Genomic DNA, 21,143 nt, shown 5'->3' on the forward strand with positions numbered 1-21,143 from the left:
GGGTACTGCAGCTGTGCCTCAAAGACCTCATGGTGCTTCATTATGTGAGGGGCTCATCACCACAGCCACAGCCCTGTACAGCCCAGAGATTCACTGACAGTAGGTCCACTGGGATGTCAGTACTGCTCAAGGACAGCCCTGCAGACACCCCCAGCCCCATCACCTCCCATCAGGGGCCTCCTGCCTCTGGCCCATGTTGCTCTGCCAGCCCCGCAGGCCTCAGCACTGAGGAGCTCCACAATATCCTTTGCATGGATCCAGATCCTAGTCTGCATTTAATTAGCTGTTCCTAGAGAAAAGAAAAATCTCTATCTGCTACAGACTGATTTGTTGCTTAAGTGATAACTTGCACAACTCTTATTTCAGGCATCCTAATAACTCTTCTACAAAACACAGCATTTAATCTCCTCATTTCACACTGGCGTCTTACTACTCACTCGAGAGACTGCTATATCCATCCAGAGCTAGTATATTAAATTACAAGTACTTGCAAATGTTATTTACCATTATTGTCTTATTTTATTACAAATCTCCGTTCTGTATTTTCAGTACGTCAGAATAATTAGTTAGAAGCAAGCTGTTTTTCCTATAAAGAACAAGCTTCAGTTTGAAATATGACTAATAATCCATAAGACTTTTGAAATATGCTTTTGAACCTCTACATCAGTTCTTTCATATTCAAGCTGAACATAAGTCAACAACTTCCCAGTGATGGTGGGAAGGGGAGGATCTATTCCTTCATCCTCAGAAGAGTCACCTTTAAGACCGGCTCCATCACACATTCCCACTGACGAGGCTCATGTTCAAAATTTTTTCTAGAGATCACAGCTTTTCACAGTGAGTCTTCAGCTTCAGAAAAGCCTCAAGGAAATGCTGGACTGTGAATCATTATCAGAACAAGTTCTTCTGAGGCTACAGACTACTGTTCAAAGCATGATAAAGAATGTACGCCATCACCAAGGATCAACGGTTCAGAAAAAAGTTCAGTGAGCGGGGCACAGGGTGAAGTTGGCTCGGGTTATTGCGGGCAAAGTGCAGGACCCAGCGTCTGGTCTTCTTGAACTTCATCCAAGTGGCCTCAGGCCAGCAATGCAGCCCAATTAGATCAATCTGTAGGGCCTTCCTACCCTCAGGCAGATCAGCACTTCCTCCCAGTTTGGTGTCATCTACAAACTTATTGAGGGGGCACTCAATCCCCTCATCCAGGTCACCAATAAAGACATTAAACAGAACAGGCCCCAGTACTGACCCCTGGGGAACACCACTTGTGACCAGTCTCCAGCTGCATTTACGTCCATTCACCACCACCCTCTGGGCCCAGCCCTCCAGCCAGTTCTTTACTGCGCAAAAAGCACACCTATCCAAACCATGGGCTGCCAGTTTCTCCAGGACAACACTGTGGAAGACAGCATCAAAGGCTTTGCTGAAGTCTATGTAAACTACATCAACACCCTTACCTGCTCTAAGGCTTTATAATATTTTAACACGAAGTCATTTTTGCAGATCTGAATGCTAATTACGGGGTTGCTAACACAAGGTCAAACCTGCTACACCAACCTCTCACCTGGCATCTTTAAGTCAACATTACAACTCCAAGTATTTGCAGATGCTCCTGGCTAACCTGTCTATTCATGTCAAATTGCTGAACTATTTGTTAGCTAATATTGAAAACAACAACAATAACAAATACAACACACAATTCTCACTTAGGGGTAGAGAGTTGACACCTTAAATGTTTCACTGCACGTTGAAACAGGAAGCAATGCTTAAAACCAGTTTGTAAAGGGACTCCTTCTGTATCCAAGAGAATCCAGTAGGGAGGGAGCAAAGCATCTTCAGCCCAAGTTAAATCCAAACTTGATTAGAAAAACAAATGGTGCTACTTTCTGCATTCACTTTACTAAGCCAAGTAAAGCATTTCCAGTTTCTTCCCAGAGATTCTCCAGTCCCCAAGCATCCTTATATCCCTCCTGCCATACTACAAACTCTGTTTTGTTGAAATAGCTGCCTCATGCTGACAAATGAGACTGTCTCATGGGAACACCTTGCCTGACACACTCCCAGGCTGAGATTTGAATTTTTCTTCTCACTAATCTATTTCATACACAAGCTCAGTATCAAAACTAATTCTGGGATGAACTTCAATACCTCTTCTTCCTATTTGAAGCTTCACAGTGTTTTTTCGTTTGTTTTCCTACATGGGGAAATAAGGCTCGAATAAGAAACGCAATTTTCTAGTTTAAGCAAGGTGAGAGAAGAAACTGCATTCTACTCCTTCCGATACTTCATAATCCTAAACTCCAGGCACTAATACTGATGAAAGCATCAATACGGGTCTTAGCACATCAGACTTCTGATCTTCACTGCCAGTCTCTTAAAGCACTGCATTTCTATCGTAACACAAATCTTTCTGTCTTCAAGATGCTTGGTTATAAGTTCATCTTAACCAAGGTGGAAAGGATTTCAGTTGACAACTTTTCCCAAACAGCCACAAGACAGCAAAGCACAAGAGAAAGGAACACGATGGAAATGATTTCATATACGCATTCTGGGAATGAGTGACTGGCCTGTTTTATGAAACAAATGAAGCTGTGTATGTTAATACAACAGAATTCAACGTCATAACCACTCGATCACTTCATAATGTTCACATATAGCACAGCACTGGCCATCTGCCTGTGGCACACACAGCAAGATGTTTGTTCTGTGTATTGAAATAACAACCACAAAGCTTTTTCAAAAGCAATTTCCTATTTTGCTGTTGGCTGGTTAGGACATTGCCACACCATTGGAGAATTCTAGTTAAAAGCACGTTAGGTTGGAGGTAAAAAACCAAGATCAGCTAAAAGACATCAAGGTTTTCCATCTTAACAGCACTGTGCAGTTAGTTTTGCATGATGGTGTCTATCCCATTAAAATTCCAGTGTTTATAAATAACACTTCATCAAATGAGAAGGGAGAAAAAAAAGAGCATAAGAAGTCTAATAATAAATGTCAATGGTGGTTTTATTTCAAAACAACTTTGAAAGGAACTTAGATGGCCTTTAGTTTCCATTCTGCTTTCACAGAAAGAAGTTCAGCTTAAATTTTCAAATAGATGAGTAACTTTCAGATAGTCACCTTATGATATTATGAAAGATGTCATCTTTAACAAGCTTAGCAACCAGCACACAGAAAACCATATTTAAGACACTGAAACTAAAAAGTTTTGAGTATATAAATCATGGTCCCTTTCTGAACATTAAGCTGTTCCCCAGCATTTACTTATCTCATTTGTTCCTCAATTCCTGTTATTCCCTATCAAATGATTTACCAGATTCTCTCCCTGCCATCCACATCAAATGCTCTCTGCAGGTAATAACTCTCCTTGCTTCACTTGTTTTCTACCTGCAGGCATACCTGGCATTTAGTGCTCGTCAATATTCACCTCTAAACTCACCTTGGAAGAAGTCTCCCATTTTACAGATCACAAAACTGAAGCAGACTCCTGGTGACAGAAGCACAATGATCTCAAGCCTAGAAGTAAGCTGGAGTTGCTCCAAGTGTTGCAGTAGTTCTAACACAGACCTACAGCATTGTTACGGCAGAAGTGGGATACAGCAGGACCTCGTGGCTACAGTGGGGACTTCTTGCCTGAATCATCATGTTCTGCATAAGCTGAGTCTACACAAGTTCCACATACCACCAGCAGACAAATAAGATTCCATTTCCAGTCCTATCTGAGCAGTCTGCCCCCGAAGTCTTAGCATATGACATGCTAAGAACATTCATCCTACAAAATACCAAAGAGTAGATACACTGCCCAGAAAAAAAACCTACACGTTGACTTCTTCCCCCCCAGAATTGACAAGTTTTATCAGATGCCATAACCCTGAATTAACATGTGTATCAGTCCCAGTCTGCTGTTCTTCAAACCACTACAGGGGAAAAATTAGAAGGAATTCTAAATATTTCAATGGTTCTATGGAATTAACGCAAAGTATTTTTAAATACTTTAAAAATTAAAGTATTGTGACAGATGGTGAGGCAGTTGCCAAAACTTAATACGAAACATAATATTTAATGCACACTGATTATTTTATCTTAAAACGCAAACACTTTTTTTTTTTTCCCCACTTCTGAATAAAGACAAAGCCCATCCTGATACATTCAAATCGTTCCGAAACCAGACAGTTCAGGCACTGATCCTTAATGGTTAACTGCTGAAGATGGGCAGATGAGCAATTGAGTCATCTGCTTTCAAGCATGTCTTCAATTCTTTCCCCAAGGAAATTCTTGGGTAGATATCATTTGAAAAAGAACAACCTGGAAAGCACACAGGTTCTATGTTTCAGAGCCCTAGCCAACATTCTGCAAACTGGCTAACCCAGGAAATGAGATGTAGAGCAGCACTAGACTGTTTTGGTCCCCAAAGCAAAGAAACACACCAATGGGTCAGCTTAGATCCGCAGTAACAACTGGCATGTTTAGTTTTCCTTAGTTTTCAATTAAGAACCATTTTAATTTAGATTGTGTGCTGATTTACAAACCACTGCAGTCAATTATGAACTATCAAGGGCCAATAAATTTACAACAGTACTTATGAGTTTTGCCAGAAATTGGGAAACTTTTTTTCCAGACACATAATAAGCACAAGATACTTACCCCGAGACTTTCTGTCAAGGGAAAACTAAAATCGAGCTGCAGCTTGTATGACTACAGCACATTGTACAGTGATGCTGTAGAGCCACATTGAATAAAAACAGTTAAAGTCTGAGAAGTGAACAGACCTCAGATAAATGGCAGGAATCAGGGACTAAAGCTCAATATTTTGTAGTAAAGTTAAGAGCATAATTCATCAGAAAAGTCTGTTATAAGAGGAAAAAACAATTCAATGCTTTCCATGTTACGGAGGAAAAAAAGGGAAATAATGATTACTAAAGAGAGAATATAAGAGTTTATAGCTCACGCATACATTCTGCTTTTTACAATGCTGTCATTCATTTTTACTCCTTACCAATGGTCAAAAATTTGACTGCAAAGCGAAATCATTGCTGACAAATGGTCACACACAAATGTGATTTCCTATATCTACGCTTGTAACAAGAGACATACCCTGTTCTAGTTCAGCTGCACCCTTCGTTATAACAACTGTCAGCACTGGTTCAATTTAGCGCACTAAAGAGAGTCCCAACAATTTGGAAAGAATGATTTAAGTGGAGTGGGTCCCACCCAGCTCCTCCAGAACACACATGCAGAACAGCCAAGGCAAGAAAAACATTTAAAAATTATTAGGTTATCTAACAGTAAAAAAACCATCAGATCTGGCAATGGGGTTCAAAGCATCTGAAGTTACTTAAGAGTCAAGAGAAGAAAAAAAAAATCCCAGAAAAAGGCCAACGAACCAAAAAACATGATTTGTCAGTTTCCCAAGTCAGAGTCACAGAGGAATCTGTGATAAAGAGTGCAGTAACAAAATCAGTATCACGTATCATCAGAAGTGTTATAAACTATAAGAAAGTAACAGCGCTGGTAATTTGAAAAGCGGTCTGTAACTTCTCCATAGAAGGTAAATCCAAGTAACGCAGATTGCATTGGTGGAGCCTACCATGACTTTAAATCATGCGGACAGTCACTCTCTAATAGCCAGAAGAATTACAGTCTGCTGGATTAATGCTGCACGCTGTCATTAGGCTGGCAATTAAATCCCATTTCTGAGATTGTGTGATCTGAGTTACCAACATCTGCAAATATGTTTACATCTTGCGTAACAGCTGGCCCCAGATCACGATACACCAAAGGAAAAAGGCCTTCTTAATGGCTCCCACGTTATTTTGGACTTAAAACTTGGTGATGACAGCGGCTTCTCAAAACAGCCCATGAATCAAATTTATTATCCAGTTTGTCACGTGGGACTTCTTAACTCTAAGCCAATATAGCAATAAAGAATCAAGGTCATTGTTTATTGTACACGAATAAAAATTAACCACCTGTTCAAAGTTTTACCTTTTGACACTGAATGGTATTTGGTCTCAGAGACTTTTGACATCTACAACATTTACCAGTTTTGGGAACACGCAAGAAACCACTCTCAAAGAGCATCTCCACTTGTGACGGTCCATCTTAACTTTAGAAATGTCAGCCATTCTACTTCCAGAATCAGTAGCTACACACAATGAGGTGGGCAATTATATTACAGGATGCTCACATGAAGAATTAATTTCCTTCCTAATAGTATCATCAAATAGTTAAACAGACAGTGATTTCCAAGAGATCATTTAGTGACAAGAACAGCAGTACAGGAAGATCTTTAAAAGCCATACAGAACAGAGGAGAGAGGCTTTGAAAACAAAGATACAGCTCTACAAATCCACTGAAGAAATAAAGAAATGTTACCTGCAATGACAGTTATGCTAGGCACTCCTTTCCTTAGAACTTAACCATGACACCTAATAAAGTGCTAAGTGTGGAGATCTAAATAAGGAACAATACTTTGAAAAATCATGATCCTTTACTTCTTCAACATTCGCTTGTAGTACTTGCAATAATAGAGGAACACAAAACGTTTGCAGCCAAGAATCACAGAGCATAACCAATAAATACACCACTTGAAAATCTAAAATAAGGTAGTCAGGGGGCTTTGTTTGAAATGCACAGAGTTTCTCCAGAGTGTTTTCTCTGAGGCAGACTGCCTCAAGCAACTACAGATCACTCACAGCAAGCACTGGCACCCACAGCTCACTAGGGACATGCAGAGGCCCAGGCCCTCCCTCCCAAAGCAGGTGCACAATGAGCAAGTACCTCTTTGATGCGCTTCACCAGAGCATTCTGGTCAAAGGCAACAGCCTCTGCACACTGGTGAAGATGGTCCTGGTATCGGAGACACAGCTGCAGCACTTGGTGTGGATCCAGCTTCTCCAGCTTGGCGTTGGCTGGAGATGTCTGCCCACTGAGGAGTCCTGCAAAGCAAGGGAAGCAGTGGAGTTAAGTCAGCTGCTCACATCACCAGCCCAGCTGCAGGCAGCAGCAGCACAGCACATCCAGAATACACACTTTTAAAGGAATAATTAGTAGGTAATCTGGGCTGCAAGGCTACTGAATGGACTTCGGCAATACAAAGGTCCAAGGGAGGCTACAAGTGGGAAGGACATGGATTTTTGGATATTTAGGTTTCACAGCAGCGTGAAGAACAGGTTGCCATACAGCTTAGCCCTCCTCGACAGAGCTTAAACAGAGAATCTAAACATAGCACCATAAGGCACGACAGCTTGCTTTACACTGGTAAACTGCATGAAACAAGTCCTGCTTCTTTGTCACAAATCATTCTGGAACTCCAGAAATGACCCCTCCTTCTCATTTAAGTGTGCCAAAGAGAGAAGGTCAGTTCTGTGCTCCCCTAAGGGCATGAGTCTCAAACCAATTTCTAAAAACCATTAAAAATCCACTGGTTATCCAAAGCAAGGCTGAATAAAAAAAGATCCCAACTAAGTTAAATGGGATAAAATGTCCAGGCTTTGCCTACCTTGACCTTTAGAAGCTTCAGAATCCTTTCGTGCTGAAATATTTTTCTTTACAATCTCCAAGACAAGCTACATGTATTTAATTTTATTTTTTGTAAAATATATATGATTTTTATTTCCTTTATTTATTTTCATTTCACTTTGCTCCAGCATTAGCAGAACACTTTCCTAGCTGGGAAATCATCTGCGACAAGCAGCACACACAAATACAGTCTGCTTTTTCCAACACATCCGCCAGGCTACGTAAGTTGAATTCAGCAACTGCACGCACATGTCCTTTGGGGCTCTCCATTTACAGACAGGAAAGGACTTTAAAACAGCAAATGCAAGAAAGTATCACATCAGGCAATTAAAAGAAGTAATAAATGCAGGTTAACTGGATTGGAAATGTTCTAAGAATGTACCTCACTGGGAAATAGAAATTATCTGAATGGCCTCGGTGCGTAATAGAAGCTACAAACAAGTCATGACATCAAGTATTTTGCCAAAAGGATCAAAAACAAGGCAGAAAGATTGAGGCTGAAGCATCTTATGAATTTGAGAAAGTTAAACCAAAACATTTCCAGACAGAAATGAAAACAAAATCAAATACGTTACAGTAGGTTTACTTTGCATTAGCAGTCAACATTTTATCCTCTCAGGATGCTCTCCATTTCCCCTTACACAAACCCTTTCTTTTCCTCATCTTAAAGACAGTTTTGTTTTGCTGACTTGCCCATTGCAACAGCACCACGTGAGTCAAGAGGTCAGGATTAGAAATACTGTTAACTGTTTGGTCTCAACGCTCTGTATTAACCAAAGCATTTTTTATGTATCTAAAGAACCACCTCCAACAAAACCTTAGGTCCAGCAATATCAATTGCAAACCTTTCTAAATTACTCTCTGATGAAGTGCAACACTTTAATGAGTGCGAACAGGAAATCAGGCTTTTTAAACGTACACATGACACGTTTCAGCATTCCATCAGTTTCTTAGCTCTGATCCTCTGTACGTTTAACTTGTCGGGAAAAATGTTCAGTGATAACATCGTCAACTTTCACTATGCTGAATGTTCACAAGATAATGAAGAGTTCACCATACACCCGAGGCATTTACCCTGTTTCCTCGCTGATTTAAATACATGATGCTATCAACTAACTAATTTTCTTCAGTTACTAACTTCTCATCAACTTCAAGAGGAGTAAAGAGAATTATGCTCCATTTAATAGTTTTAATTAAAATGAAGCGTGCATTTGGGCTAATTTAGGCTGCTTTTAAGAGTTTTAAGGAAGAATAGGCCAAGGGCAGTAAAATGAGCTACAAAGGACTATGCTACCTAAACTCACAGTGTGTACTTACAACCATGTACAGGTTATATAATGCTAAAAGCAAAATGAATAAACTACAAGGAGCCTTGAATGACCATCCAACAAAACATGAGCTCAAGTGAACACAGAAGTTCAAATAAGTAATATACGTTGTTCAAAGACAGAAGATGGCATTATTTGGGACGATGCTGAATCCAAGGCAATTAGCTTCTCTCCAGATCTCTGGGTTCATGCTGACAGTGTCAGAGAACAATTTATCTCAATTTATAGGCAAAGAAAAATAATAGTAAGCAACAGAAAGGAAAAGGCCACATACTTTTCAATCTGGCAAATAAAAAAAACCTCTCAACAAATATCTGTCTCCCATCTTTTCTTGTTCACAGTGACTACTTACTACCCACACTGTAAATATTAACTTTTTATTAATTCACAGCTATTCATTTTTGAGCAAGCCAGTAGCCTTACTCCAAAAGAGCCAATGGCAGCAGTAAGTCATCTTGATACATTATGGAAGACACTGAAAACAGTTAAGATAGTTGGGGAGCCCAGGAGGAACTGAAGGATCTGATGCTGCAACGTGCTGCTCCACATCTCTCCCCTTCATTCTCTCCTTGTAAGCAGGCAGCGGTGATCCTAGAAGGCTATCATGCACTAACTCAAGATCTGCCCTACAGGATAGCAGAGCAGCAAGCTGCCCTATAGCCACGAAAAGCTTAAGATTCACAGGAGGAAAAAAAAAAACCAAAAAAAAACAACCAAAAGACATGGAGAAAAAGGGCAGGAGGTTAAAAAGGGTGTTGCTGGTATCCTTTGTTCCTGTACAACAGAGAGCTGAGGAGATAAACCACAAACCTCCAGCAATTCAACACTGAGACAGCTTCATTTCTGGAGAACTGTGAACTTCCAGGTATTATTTAATAACTTTCTTCTTGAAAATCACTGCTTCCTTCTCCAAGCTCTGTCCCACACTTTGAACTCTTCACTGAATAAGCCCATCCTATGGGATGGAAGTAGAGTTGGCCAATATGCGGGTTTTGAAAGGATATGAGATCATATCTGGTGTAACAAAATATTTATTAGGTCAGTCTCTCAAGTGCCAAAAGGTGGAGAGGACAGAGGTCCCTGGTGGCTCAGGCTGCCTCCTGAAGCAGCCAGCATGTGAACTTGTTCATCAGCACGCCAGACCTCACTGCTGTCCTCACAACTTCATTCGCATGATTACTGCCTTATTTTTCCTGCCCCCTTCCAGAACACATTTCTACTCTTAGACAGTAAGAGAAAACAACCTAAGATTTCCATTTCTTATTAAACTAGATACTCGTTTTCCAAGCTGCTCGCTCTTGTTCAAAGAGAGAAGCACACCGGAATCACTACAACACCGATTAAAAACTGGAGAATAGATTGCTCAGCATGAGTGATGCAAGTTACCCCCGTGTAACAAGGGAAGATGGCACAGAGGATGGCAAATTGACTGTAGGCAAACTGAGCAGCTATTATGTGAGCAAGGAACATATTTGTATTGTGACAAGGAATGTTGGCTGTAACAGCAAATTTTCCCCTACTTTGGAGCTCATACCATGTGATCTTTTATTTCTGCATGGGTGACAGATGGGCTGAAAACTCTTGTCCTGTCACATCATTTAACAGGCAACCTTTCTGACTAAAGAGCCCAAGTATTCTCACAGTGTGAATGCTGTACTCCAGTTTCCCAACACTGTGAGCTGCTGCCTGTAAAACAATACTCACAAAGATACAGAAATCACCTCCACTTTACCTTAATACAACAGAACTTAAGGAGATCCAAGACATTTAAGTTTCTTTAAAAAATGCAGTTTCCTATAGCAGAGACAAAAAAAACCCCACAAACTTTTATGAATCTCTACCTACTAAAGGCACAGATCTTACACAGAAAAAAAGGTTTTGTTAATATTAATCGAACAAAGAGAGAATTTGCAAAATATTTTTGCCTTCTGAGTTTCATTTTTATTTAGACTTAGATACTGCAAAGATCTGTATACCATTAAAACTTCCTCCTACCACACAGGGATGATTATACACAATCAATAACCACTGAAGTTTACAGTGTCTCCAAAGCAGTACCTTCTGCCCCACACCTTAAAGAACCTGCAAAGCAGTTAGCGGATGGAATCTGATCCTGACTGGGACTTTGAAGACTGCTGCAAACCCTATTTGTTGAATGATGCAAAAGATTCCTAAATTAAGATCTCTTTTTTTAAAGAAACTTCACCACAAGCAAATGAGAAACGCTTCCTCAACCTGAATATCCAAAAGGGGAAAGCATTACCTGAGTTTGTGTGCACTGAAAGTCACTTACATGTGCTTCATTGTAACTGCAAGGTTGAGAATCAAGCCTCAGAGAAGTTGCTAATGGCTGCCAAAAATCAGTTACGTGTCAACACTTATTTTGAAACTTCAGGTAGGGAAAAAGACTCACAACACGCTCTGAAGAAAAGCCAACTGCTGCACCGCACCAAATAAAAGCAACCAAGCAACCAAGATCCTACCAAGCACACCTCTCAACTGATTTACTTATTCATTTTAACTTCTGGAGCACAAAAGTAATACACGGGAGTGCTCTTGACTTGGCAGTTGCCGAGTTGTGCAGTCCACTTCCTTCTACTGACCTGAAAGGAGAAACACAAGGAAAAGACTGGGAAAATGGATGGCATAATTCACAGGAATGTGAGAGCGGCGATTCTGTCTCACGCAATAAACTGCAGTTCCTCCACAGCTCCTCCTTTTGTTTTTTTTTCTTTGTGGCAAACACATTAAGACCTACCATCACTTGCTTATGTAAGCAGATGATATCTGCAGGCTACGACAGAGCTCATTATCCCAAGTGCTATGCATGTACAAAGGGCAGAATACTAACGTCATTTTAGAAGATGAGGAACTGCAGCACTGAGAAGTGATTTATCTGAGACCACATGGAAGCTGCTGTCCCCCTGCCTGATGACTCCACTACCAGAACATCCCTCCCCTTCTCTCACCCTCACGTAACACATTCCAGCAGTGCAGGAAGCGGCACAGCCTGTTTTCCTGTAGAACTGTCAGTATTAAACACATTTATGCAGTCTCTCCCACACAGCTTCTCAGACATCCAATAAAACTTTGTGAGACAACCACAGCCAAATTAAGATTCCTCCCTCCAGACCCCCATATATACGCTCCTCTAAAGGGAAAGTCCAACTCCCACTTTTATCATGCTCACCACAAGCCAGCACTGCCTGGCTGTTATTACACATAACCATTCACTTCACTAAAGCAGCAGAGAACTAACATCAAAACATGACACAGAGCAAGAATGGTGAGCAGGCCACTCACCTACAGAGCCAGCAAGCATAAGTCTCCAGCTGGTTTAAAAGTGGCAGAGAAATGTTTAGAGAGTGAAACAAAAATAATTCCTTTTAAATAACAGGATCTATTGACATAGATTCGAACCCAGAGGCCTGGGTTCGAATCCCCCCTGTGGTGCAAGTGGTAGAAGTGCCGCTCTGCTACACAGAGGCTCGAATCCTGGGGATTGGACTCGATGATCTCTAAGGTCCCTTCCAACCTGCACGAGACTGTGATACTGTGATATAGTTATTGATGTTCACTGCAAAAAAAGCACTGCACTGATTGTGGTATAACCGCCATTAAGGTACATTAAATACATAGTTTCTACTTGGTATGCAGCAATACTTTTAATGTGCCTTTATCTTTTTTGTATCATCACAAAAAGCAGATGTTAAACTTTTTCCCCTCTTCCATAATTTCTGTTTCGAAGCAACGTACAGTTGAGTGTTAGGACTAAAACTGCGCAGTTCTGCTCTGACAAACACTGGCCTCAGCTACAACTGCAGCCCCACAACGTAAGGGCTTGAGCCAAGGCACACTGCTGTAGCAAAAATAACGTCACAACAAAAGAGTTATGGCCACGTCATGGCCTTTGTCCAAGTTTCCAAAAGCACTATTTAAAATATACTACTGAACTACATAAAGAACTGAAATATACCTGGCCACAGGGCCCAGGAACAGGATTTTCTGTCTTTTATGCACATTCAGAAAAAAAATATACCAAAGAACAGGAGAGATTTGTAAATGCTATAGAGCTGGCATTTTTACTTTATTTTCTTTTCTGACATGCAACCTAATTTATCACTCCACCATTCTGCTAGCAGTGTGGGCTGCCATTTCACATAAGTTTTTATTGGGCTGATACTCATTTCCTAAACTGCTAGCTCATTTTTTTTCCCCTATGTGCTGCAGTAACATGATCTGAAAGTTTTCAGTTCATAAGCCCCTTATTTTAAAGAAATGTGTACAAAGGTATTCTCTGAAGGCTCCACAAGCATGCCATGGAAGTAGCTGCATTACTCTGGTAATTACTCAGTCTGTTTTTATTCCTCTCCTGCATCCACTAAAACTGATTTTAGAAAAAAGCTCAAGAGTGTCTTAGTTTCAGCTGGGAGAATATTATTTTCTTCAGCATCTGGTATGATGTTTGGAGATCAACAATATCAATTAATACACTGATGTTTATAGCTGCTACTAAGCAGTGTTGTACAGAGGCAAGGCCGTTCTCAGCAAAGGGCCCAAGGAGCTGGGAGGAAACACAATTAGGACAGCTGACTTAAACTGGCCAAAGGGATACTCCATACCATATGATGTGGAAGAAGTTTTGAATAGGGTGGGAGTTCATCTCACTCCCTTCCACCACTCAAGGGGCCAGCTGGGTATCAGTTGGAGGGTGCGCAGAGCAGTTGCTTGTTATATAAATAGTCCTAACTATTTTCCTTTTGTCTGTCTTAGTAAACAGTTTTATGACACGGCTGGCAAATTCCATGTTTCAGCACTGATGCCTCCTGCATCACTCCCTCTGCAGTCAGATGTACCCAGGATATAACAGCTCACTGCTGCCTCCACTTAACCTCTACTTCAGACAGCATAGCTGTGAAAACACACCCCTCTCCCAACACCGATTCTTTAAGTTATTAATATAGAATCTGTTGATGACACACTCACACAGAGTGCAAATCTATTTTCTGAACCCACCACAGAAAGTTTCAATCATGTTACAGCAAAACTTTACTTCCCTCACCATAGTGTTTCTACTAGGTACCTTTCTATTTACTCAGTGCAGAGTTTTACTCACCCAAACCACATCTTCCTCACAGCTCTTATAAGGGCTGGCACAAGAGGCAGCAGCCTTGTAGATGGAACAGGAATCTTAGAGCAGCTGGGACAAGAGCCCTAAGAGGAGCAGAGAGGCAAGTATTCTTCTAGCCTGGGCCAGAGCTTGGCATGTAGTACAAGGCTTCATAAGGCACAAGAGTAACTCTCAGCATCCTCTGACTACATTACATGCACACACTAAAGTTAGAAAAATATAGCATACAATGGATGCATAAAGCATAGTACCCTTTATGGCAAGGGTGACAGAGCACTGGAACAAGTTATCCAGAGAGACTGTGGAGTCTCCTATGGAAATACTCAAGACCTGTCTGGATGCCTACCTGTGCAACCTACTGTAGGGAACCTGCTTTAGCTGGGGGGTTGGACTTGATGATCTCTTGAGGTCCTTCCAACCCCTGTGGTTCTGTAATACTAGCTAGTGTGACTGCCAGCACATCATCTCCTTCTGCTCATTACACTAGAAAATACACACAATGGCCAAATAAAACAAAAATATTAGTCAACTGTTCAGCATTTTGTCTGTTCAGCATTAAAAAAACAAAAACAACAACAGAAAAAACAACCAAATCAGACTGTCTGACTTGCTTGAATAGAAGTGAAACTTGACATTTCAAATACCACATCCCCACTGGGTTCTCTGCTTGCACACAAAGCCAGCCAGAGATCTCAGCAAGGATACGGCAGTGGAACCTTCAAAATGCTTAAGAAGTACCTGAATCAGAGCACAGAGCTGCACGGTTCAGCCACTAAAGCAATGGCCTAAGGAGGAAGGCTTGCTGTCAGTCCAGGCCCCTAGGCTGTGCACCACCTCCTTCCCAAACCCTCCACCCCATCACACCCATCTGACAGCTCTGTCTTCCACCACCCCCTGGCCCCTCAAGACCCCAAGAAGCAAGTCTGGGTAGGCAGCCACAGCAGGACCGTAAGATGTGAAGAGATCAGCAGCCACAGGTAAACCCATGGGTTGTGGCAGAGCACCGGGACAAAAAGAAAACACAGATTTTAAAGCAACAACAACAAAAACCACCTTATTCTTTATTAATATACTAAAAATGCATATAAAGCAGTATTTTTCTTCACTCGCTATCTAAAACTACTGCTTTGCTTGTGACACAGACAGTTACTAATTCTTACATTCTGTACAGAAGGTTCTGACTTCAGATAAGGAATAAAATAGCAGGAAGGGATGATCTCGGAAGCCAAAGAGTTTTGCTGCCTGACAAATCTTCTTTGTCACCAAAATAGGGAAAAGGAAAAAAAAGGAAAAAAAAAAAAAGCAGACTTGATTCCAAATTAGGTTTTCAAGATTACTCATGAAAACAAATGAAAATTAAGCATTTGGTGAAGAAAATCTCTGTTTATTCCTTTATTTCCACAGAGGTGAGAAAGCTACTTCCAATATTTTTGGCATCTTTAAAAACTTTGCAATTAGACAACTTGAGCAAATCACAGCACCTGAAAGATTTTCCTTTATAGATCAGTCAAGATTTAAGAATAGATAAAGCTCTGAGGCTTGCAAGCAGTTGCTCAGCGTTGCACCAGTGGCCAGAACGGCTGCTCCACAGCGATGTACTGTGGCTGTTTAAGCAGATACAGGCTCAGCTGCTCCTTCTGCATGAACACATGGAGGGTGAGGCAGCTGCACAGCTCCAAGCGCCTAAGCAGCCTGAAAATTAGGCAGGCACTACAGCACAGCTCACCTGCACTAACTCCTCACACTCCAGTAACTTGTTCCTGTGCTGTCTAAAGACTAGGTAGCTTCAGCATCCTCTGCATGAAAGCCTCCATCAGGCCCAGTTTAACACCGAATCCAGCAAAATACTTAAGTCGGTAAATCCAGATCTAAGTGACCTCAACCTACCACATCTAACACTGACCCACAGCAACTGTTTTTCACTTTCAGGATGCAATCTATGCTTCCTTAGACTTCTTAGCAAGCTAATAGACCTTGCTTTCTTAGTACCTGTTCATATTGCCCTCACTGTTACACCTTGAATCTACACCTCCATTTCAACAGAACCATTTTAAAGTGGTATGAAAACAAACAAACCACAGCAGTACTGACATGTACACTTCTCTTTTTGAACCAGAGGAAAAAGAGAATAGGAAAACTAAGTGCATAAACATTAGTAACCATAACATAAAACAGCATCTCAATCTTGGACTGACTTAAAAGAACCAAAAATTTAGAATGTGTTAAAACTTTTAATTGAACATTAAATCTTAAGACTCTCTTAGAAATACATTTACCTTCAATGTTTTCATCCAACTCCCTAGTTAATAAATATGCAACTGTCTTTAGTTCTGCCGTTATTTATAAAGCCCTCTTAATAGAGGACTGTGCTGCAGAAACAGCTAAAATACTCATCTGACTCCAGCAGCTTTCAGCAACGAACAGAGCACACAAACACAACTGTTCCTCCTCTTGCACAAATGCAACAGCTTTTCTTTGTCCAGCCTGTCTTGAAGTCAGATGTGCTCTTCTTCACTTACACCCAGCGCTGAGTCATTGCAGAAGAGGTCAGATGTGTGCATGTGTCTAGTAAGGTCATTCAGCAGATGAGAACACTCAAATCTATTCAATCTGAATGAGCGGGATTTTTCTGAATGAGATAGTGTGGTCTAGCAGGAAGTCATCAAATCCAAATGCTTCTGGAGAGCTGCATACACCTGAGGGAACTGCATGCTGAGTGGCTCAGTTGTAAAGCTTTGCCTGCTTTCCCAAAGCAGGAGCTTCAAAAGCCTTGTGATGACAACTCGCTGAATGTAAATTATAACTGCAAACCAATTAGTACAGTTTGTGCTTGCTGCCCCCACAACAGCCCATTTTTTTAATTCTTTTTTTTTTAAATCTTGAAAGAATAACACCCAGTTTTCTGTTTGGTATTATGAAAGGTTGTTTGTTAACTAAACAAATACCTGTAGACGTTTGGGTTGCTCTCAACTCTTAACAACTCAGGTACTTGATGAGATGAGGAAAGGAGCCTGATAGGACACAACTACCACCTCATAGATTTACTGCTATGATGTTTGGCACTGATGCTTAGTCCAGTACAGGAGAGCTCTTTTCCAGTTAAACTTGTACCACTTCAAAAGCAGCCCGCCAATCTAGAATACAAGAACACAGAGCAACACCCCACAATGCTGTATGTATCATATCTATGCCTCTTCTGAGTCACTTTCCCATTCTGCTCACTTGCAGATTCACCAGCTTGTTAGTTCTTAGCTTCAGATGCTACCTGGTTTTGCTACTCCATTTTGTGCCTGCTGCGGATCTCTCTTTCTGCAGTTAACGTATCACGTTACTTGAAATACAAAACAAGATGAAGCTTTAAAAACAGGGCAAGCAGTGCTGAGGGAGCGGAGATCTTCCTATTCACTGATCAGGCACTAAAGCTACCAAGAATCACAAAAGCTGGACTTCATCATTCCAGCAAAAATTCCCATTAAAGCCAAATGAGTTCTCATTGAATCAGGACCACAGAAACAAGCCTATAGTACACTGTCTACTTGGAGCAAGTCAAAGCAAATTACGCAAGGGCTGTCAGGAATCTGTATGCAGCTCTTCAAGGCCACAGTGTAGGAGGAGCCTTGAAGCATCCTTAACCTTTGTCTATTTACACCCTCGCACCAAGACTCCTTCCAACAAAACAAACCATGTCTTTACATATCTTTAATAGTTCAATTTATAGCAAACAGCTCCTCTCCTCTTTTCCTCTTTCCCCCCTCCCCCCCCCCCCCACTTTCCTACCCTTCCCTCTGCTTTCTCCTTAATATGTTGTGCTGTTTGTGCGGAAAAAAACCAGTTCCTGCTCTTGCCAAGTGTGACATCAGCTCATTCTTATTCAATGATGTCCAGCAGAATCTTACTCTGATAAACATTTGCTCAGCTTCAGAGCCCCAAGGTTACTGACTGAATTTTGTTTTCATTGTCACTTGTACTCTGACACTTTGCTGCTTGTTATATGTTAAAATCCCCACATGTCAAACCTGGAGCCAGAGAGACACTAAAAAGAACATTCCTCTGCGCTTACACGTTTCTTCCCTCCTCCCCCTACTCTGGAACAAGAGTCCATCTGTCTCCTCATGAACAATAAAAGGCTGATACTGTGGAGAAGCAAGAAAAAGTGCAAAAAGCAGGAAAAAAGTACATGCAACTTCTCTCCTTGCAGCAGCAGCGTTGATGAAAACTCAGCAATATTTGCTCACATTTGGCACTCACACTGTCTTGTGCTTCTGGCGCTCACCCCCTTCTAATAATGTACCTCAGAATCTTTCTTCTTTCACTCTCCCTCCTCTTCCCGTCCTCTTTCCAAAGCAGCCAGCTTTTTGGAGAGCAGGAAAGCAGCTGATCCTTCTTTCCTCACTCCCTCATTGTTTTATCGAAGCTGACATTTACCCAAAGTGCATCAAATTGCATTTTTGAGCAAAGAATTCTCAACAAAATTCATTATTGTTTCTTCTACCAATGTGGGAGTCTCAGGCAAACCATTAAAGCAAGGAGAGAAGATTTCAGCATAAACAGAACGGCTGAGTAAAATCAAGGAACAATCAGCCCTGAGATGTGAACTGCCATTTTCAGGCCTGTGGTGACTATACTTAAAACACCTCTGATGAGGAAGAGCTATGGAAATCTCAGCTTACAGTAGGAAGAATATACTCTGTTCACAATTGTGTTCTTTCTCAGCTCAATAGAAGAAGGAAAAATCAATTAACAGAGTTTTCCAAAAGGAAAAGTTGCAATTGGAAAGAGATGCCCCGATAGCATCAACCTGCAGGATCCTGCTCTTCCAGAAAACTAGGCCTAACATCTCCTCTGGTGTTTGAAGGGTTGCAGCTGTTCAGAAAAGCTTGTAAAAATAACAACCTTCCAGCTTATATGCTAAAAAACTGAAGTCAGTTACCTGAGAACGCAACTGAAAAAAAAAAAAAGTTATTTTCAAATGTCATCATTAATACATAGCAACTGTGGTAAACCTCTAGAAGTACGGAGAAAACTCCACCACCATTTAAGGACATTCACTAGAGGACAGAAAGATTATGATTTACTTTAAAACAAAGCGTAGTGCTCCAGGGTTCAAACAGACCAGGCAGCCTGCCCTTCAGTTTTCACGTTACCTTCTCAGCAGGTGCAGGTACCGTTGCCTGGATGCTGCTGCTCCTGCAGACTCAAAAGCGTTACAGATACCTGCAGCCAAAGGACCCAACATCCTATCACGAAGTAGCAAACATTTTTCCTTATGTAGAATCTGTTTTTTATTCTGTTTCAGATAGATTATGTTAACAAACATTGTCCTCATGTCCTCAACTCACAGCCCCATTTTTCTAAAAGCCTTGGCTGCTCCCACGGAACTTCATCACTATTCAGTGTCCTAAAGAAGTAGGCTCCTAAAGAAGTAGGCACAGAGTAAAGGTAATATCTATAATATCTATCTAGGGCAGGCAAGAAACACGTTCATAAAAAAAAAAAAAACAGAAAGGCAGTTCATGTAAGCTCCTAAACATACTTTTAACAGCAAACAAGACACCCTATATCACAGTTTCCAATGGGAAGCATGCTTACCATTTAAAAAGGTCTCTGGGAAGATCAAGGTCTTACTTGCTCTTTACATACCTTTTTCAAAGCTATATATTATTAATTTTAAACATTAACTCATTAGCTCAGCTGGAAAATACCTATTTTTCCAAAACAAGTCTAGCAGATGAGTCCGACATGTGCCTATTACTGAAAAGAGAGTGCGGGTGCTAATAAGACAGACCTTTAAAGGAATGGACATTCTAATGACTGGTAACACTCTTTGTCACTACAACAGACTGCACTCAAGGCTGACCTGTCCCTCAGAATGATCAAACAGACATCAGGATGCACCAGTGCTTCACTGAGAAAGAACACTATCAATCTCTAACCAAATACGTAACATCCTTCCAGGAAGCACACATAAAAAACCTACTCAGAAACAATACACGTCACCCCAAACAGCAACAGTAGAGAGATTTTCCAAAATACGGGCAGTAAATCTTCAACACCAAGTTCCTTACAAACATTTGCACTGAAGCACACCTGAATTTGGTGGTCAGAGCTTAGGTAGAAGGAAAAGATATATATATATTCATAAATTATACAAATGCATCATTTTGATGCTACTGCACTGGTGGTCACGTTGCTTTACTAAAGGTGAAACAACTGTTGTTTGATGCATGAAGTGATATCTCCATAGGAAATACAGGTGATATTTGCAGCTGTGCTCATTCTAGGGCTGAATTACTGCTTAAGGTACTGCAATTCATGACATCTGCATGAGTACTTCTAGCATCTGGAAATGGGGTGTTTGATCACAAATACCCAAATGACCTTGACTTAATCACCTAATTACAGTAGCATTTAAACTACTAACACCTCTCCAGCAGTCCCTGGCTGCTTTGTCTCAGTAGACAGACTGACTACAGAATGTGTCAGTGTTTCAGCAAGATAAGTCCCCAACACAACTATCACCTCTCATGTAATAATACAGGTATGTGAATTCCTATGAGCAAAATAAATACCTTCTTCACATCAGGAAGAAAAACAACATAGCAGCACTGTCTCAGGGGCTTAATTAGCTCAGCAGAAACACTGATAACAAGATATCAGAAGCTTTGCTTTCAACATAATCAATTAGTACCAATTTAAACAGAACGAGCTGCAATAAACATGTACAGAACATGCATAACCTTGTGATTCACAATGCCTAATTATTAAGTACAGGAAAAAAAAATAACAATGTATAAATCTCCAGCAATCAAAGGCAAGTTTTTCTCCTATGGGGATGAGAAGGGCTAGAAATTAGTACACTGATTTCAGCCAGTTGTCCCTGTGAAACTGAGCAACAGGAAGGCTTCAACTTGTTGAACAGCTTTCCAAGATCTCAAAACCAGATTGCAAACTTTTCCTTAGCATTTTTACTCATTTTCCTTCAAAAATAATAATAATAAAAAAGTAGAATTCAGTCCAGAATTCTAAAGAACACAAATAAAGGAAAAGCTAAGCCACAGCTGATTAGCAGAATTCCCTATCCACTCCAAACTGTACTTCTCCCTTCCTTACCCTCCCAGTTCTTTTGTGGCTTTCTCTGTCTTTTTTCTACATTGGTATTCTCT

At 40.8% G+C, this 21,143-nt stretch overlaps 1 protein-coding gene across 5 annotated transcripts in view; it reads right to left on the reverse strand.

Annotated features, from left to right (window-relative positions):
- The window catches only part of BORCS5 (BLOC-1 related complex subunit 5), a 58,209-nt gene that overhangs the window by 14,351 nt on the left and 22,715 nt on the right, over window positions 1-21,143 (reverse strand). For all 5 annotated transcript variants that reach the window (XM_015870920.3, XM_085543691.1, XM_015870955.3 and 2 more), the window contains exon 3: window positions 6,781-6,938. In XM_015870920.3, coding sequence (XP_015726406.2) covers window positions 6,781-6,938 — 158 coding nt within the window. The remainder of the gene's footprint in view (window positions 1-6,780; window positions 6,939-21,143) is intronic.

This window comes from Coturnix japonica, chromosome 1 (assembly GCF_054131305.1).
Source record: "Coturnix japonica strain WE chromosome 1, WE-NBRP24, whole genome shotgun sequence".
Classification (NCBI taxonomy): Eukaryota; Metazoa; Chordata; class Aves; order Galliformes; family Phasianidae; genus Coturnix; species Coturnix japonica.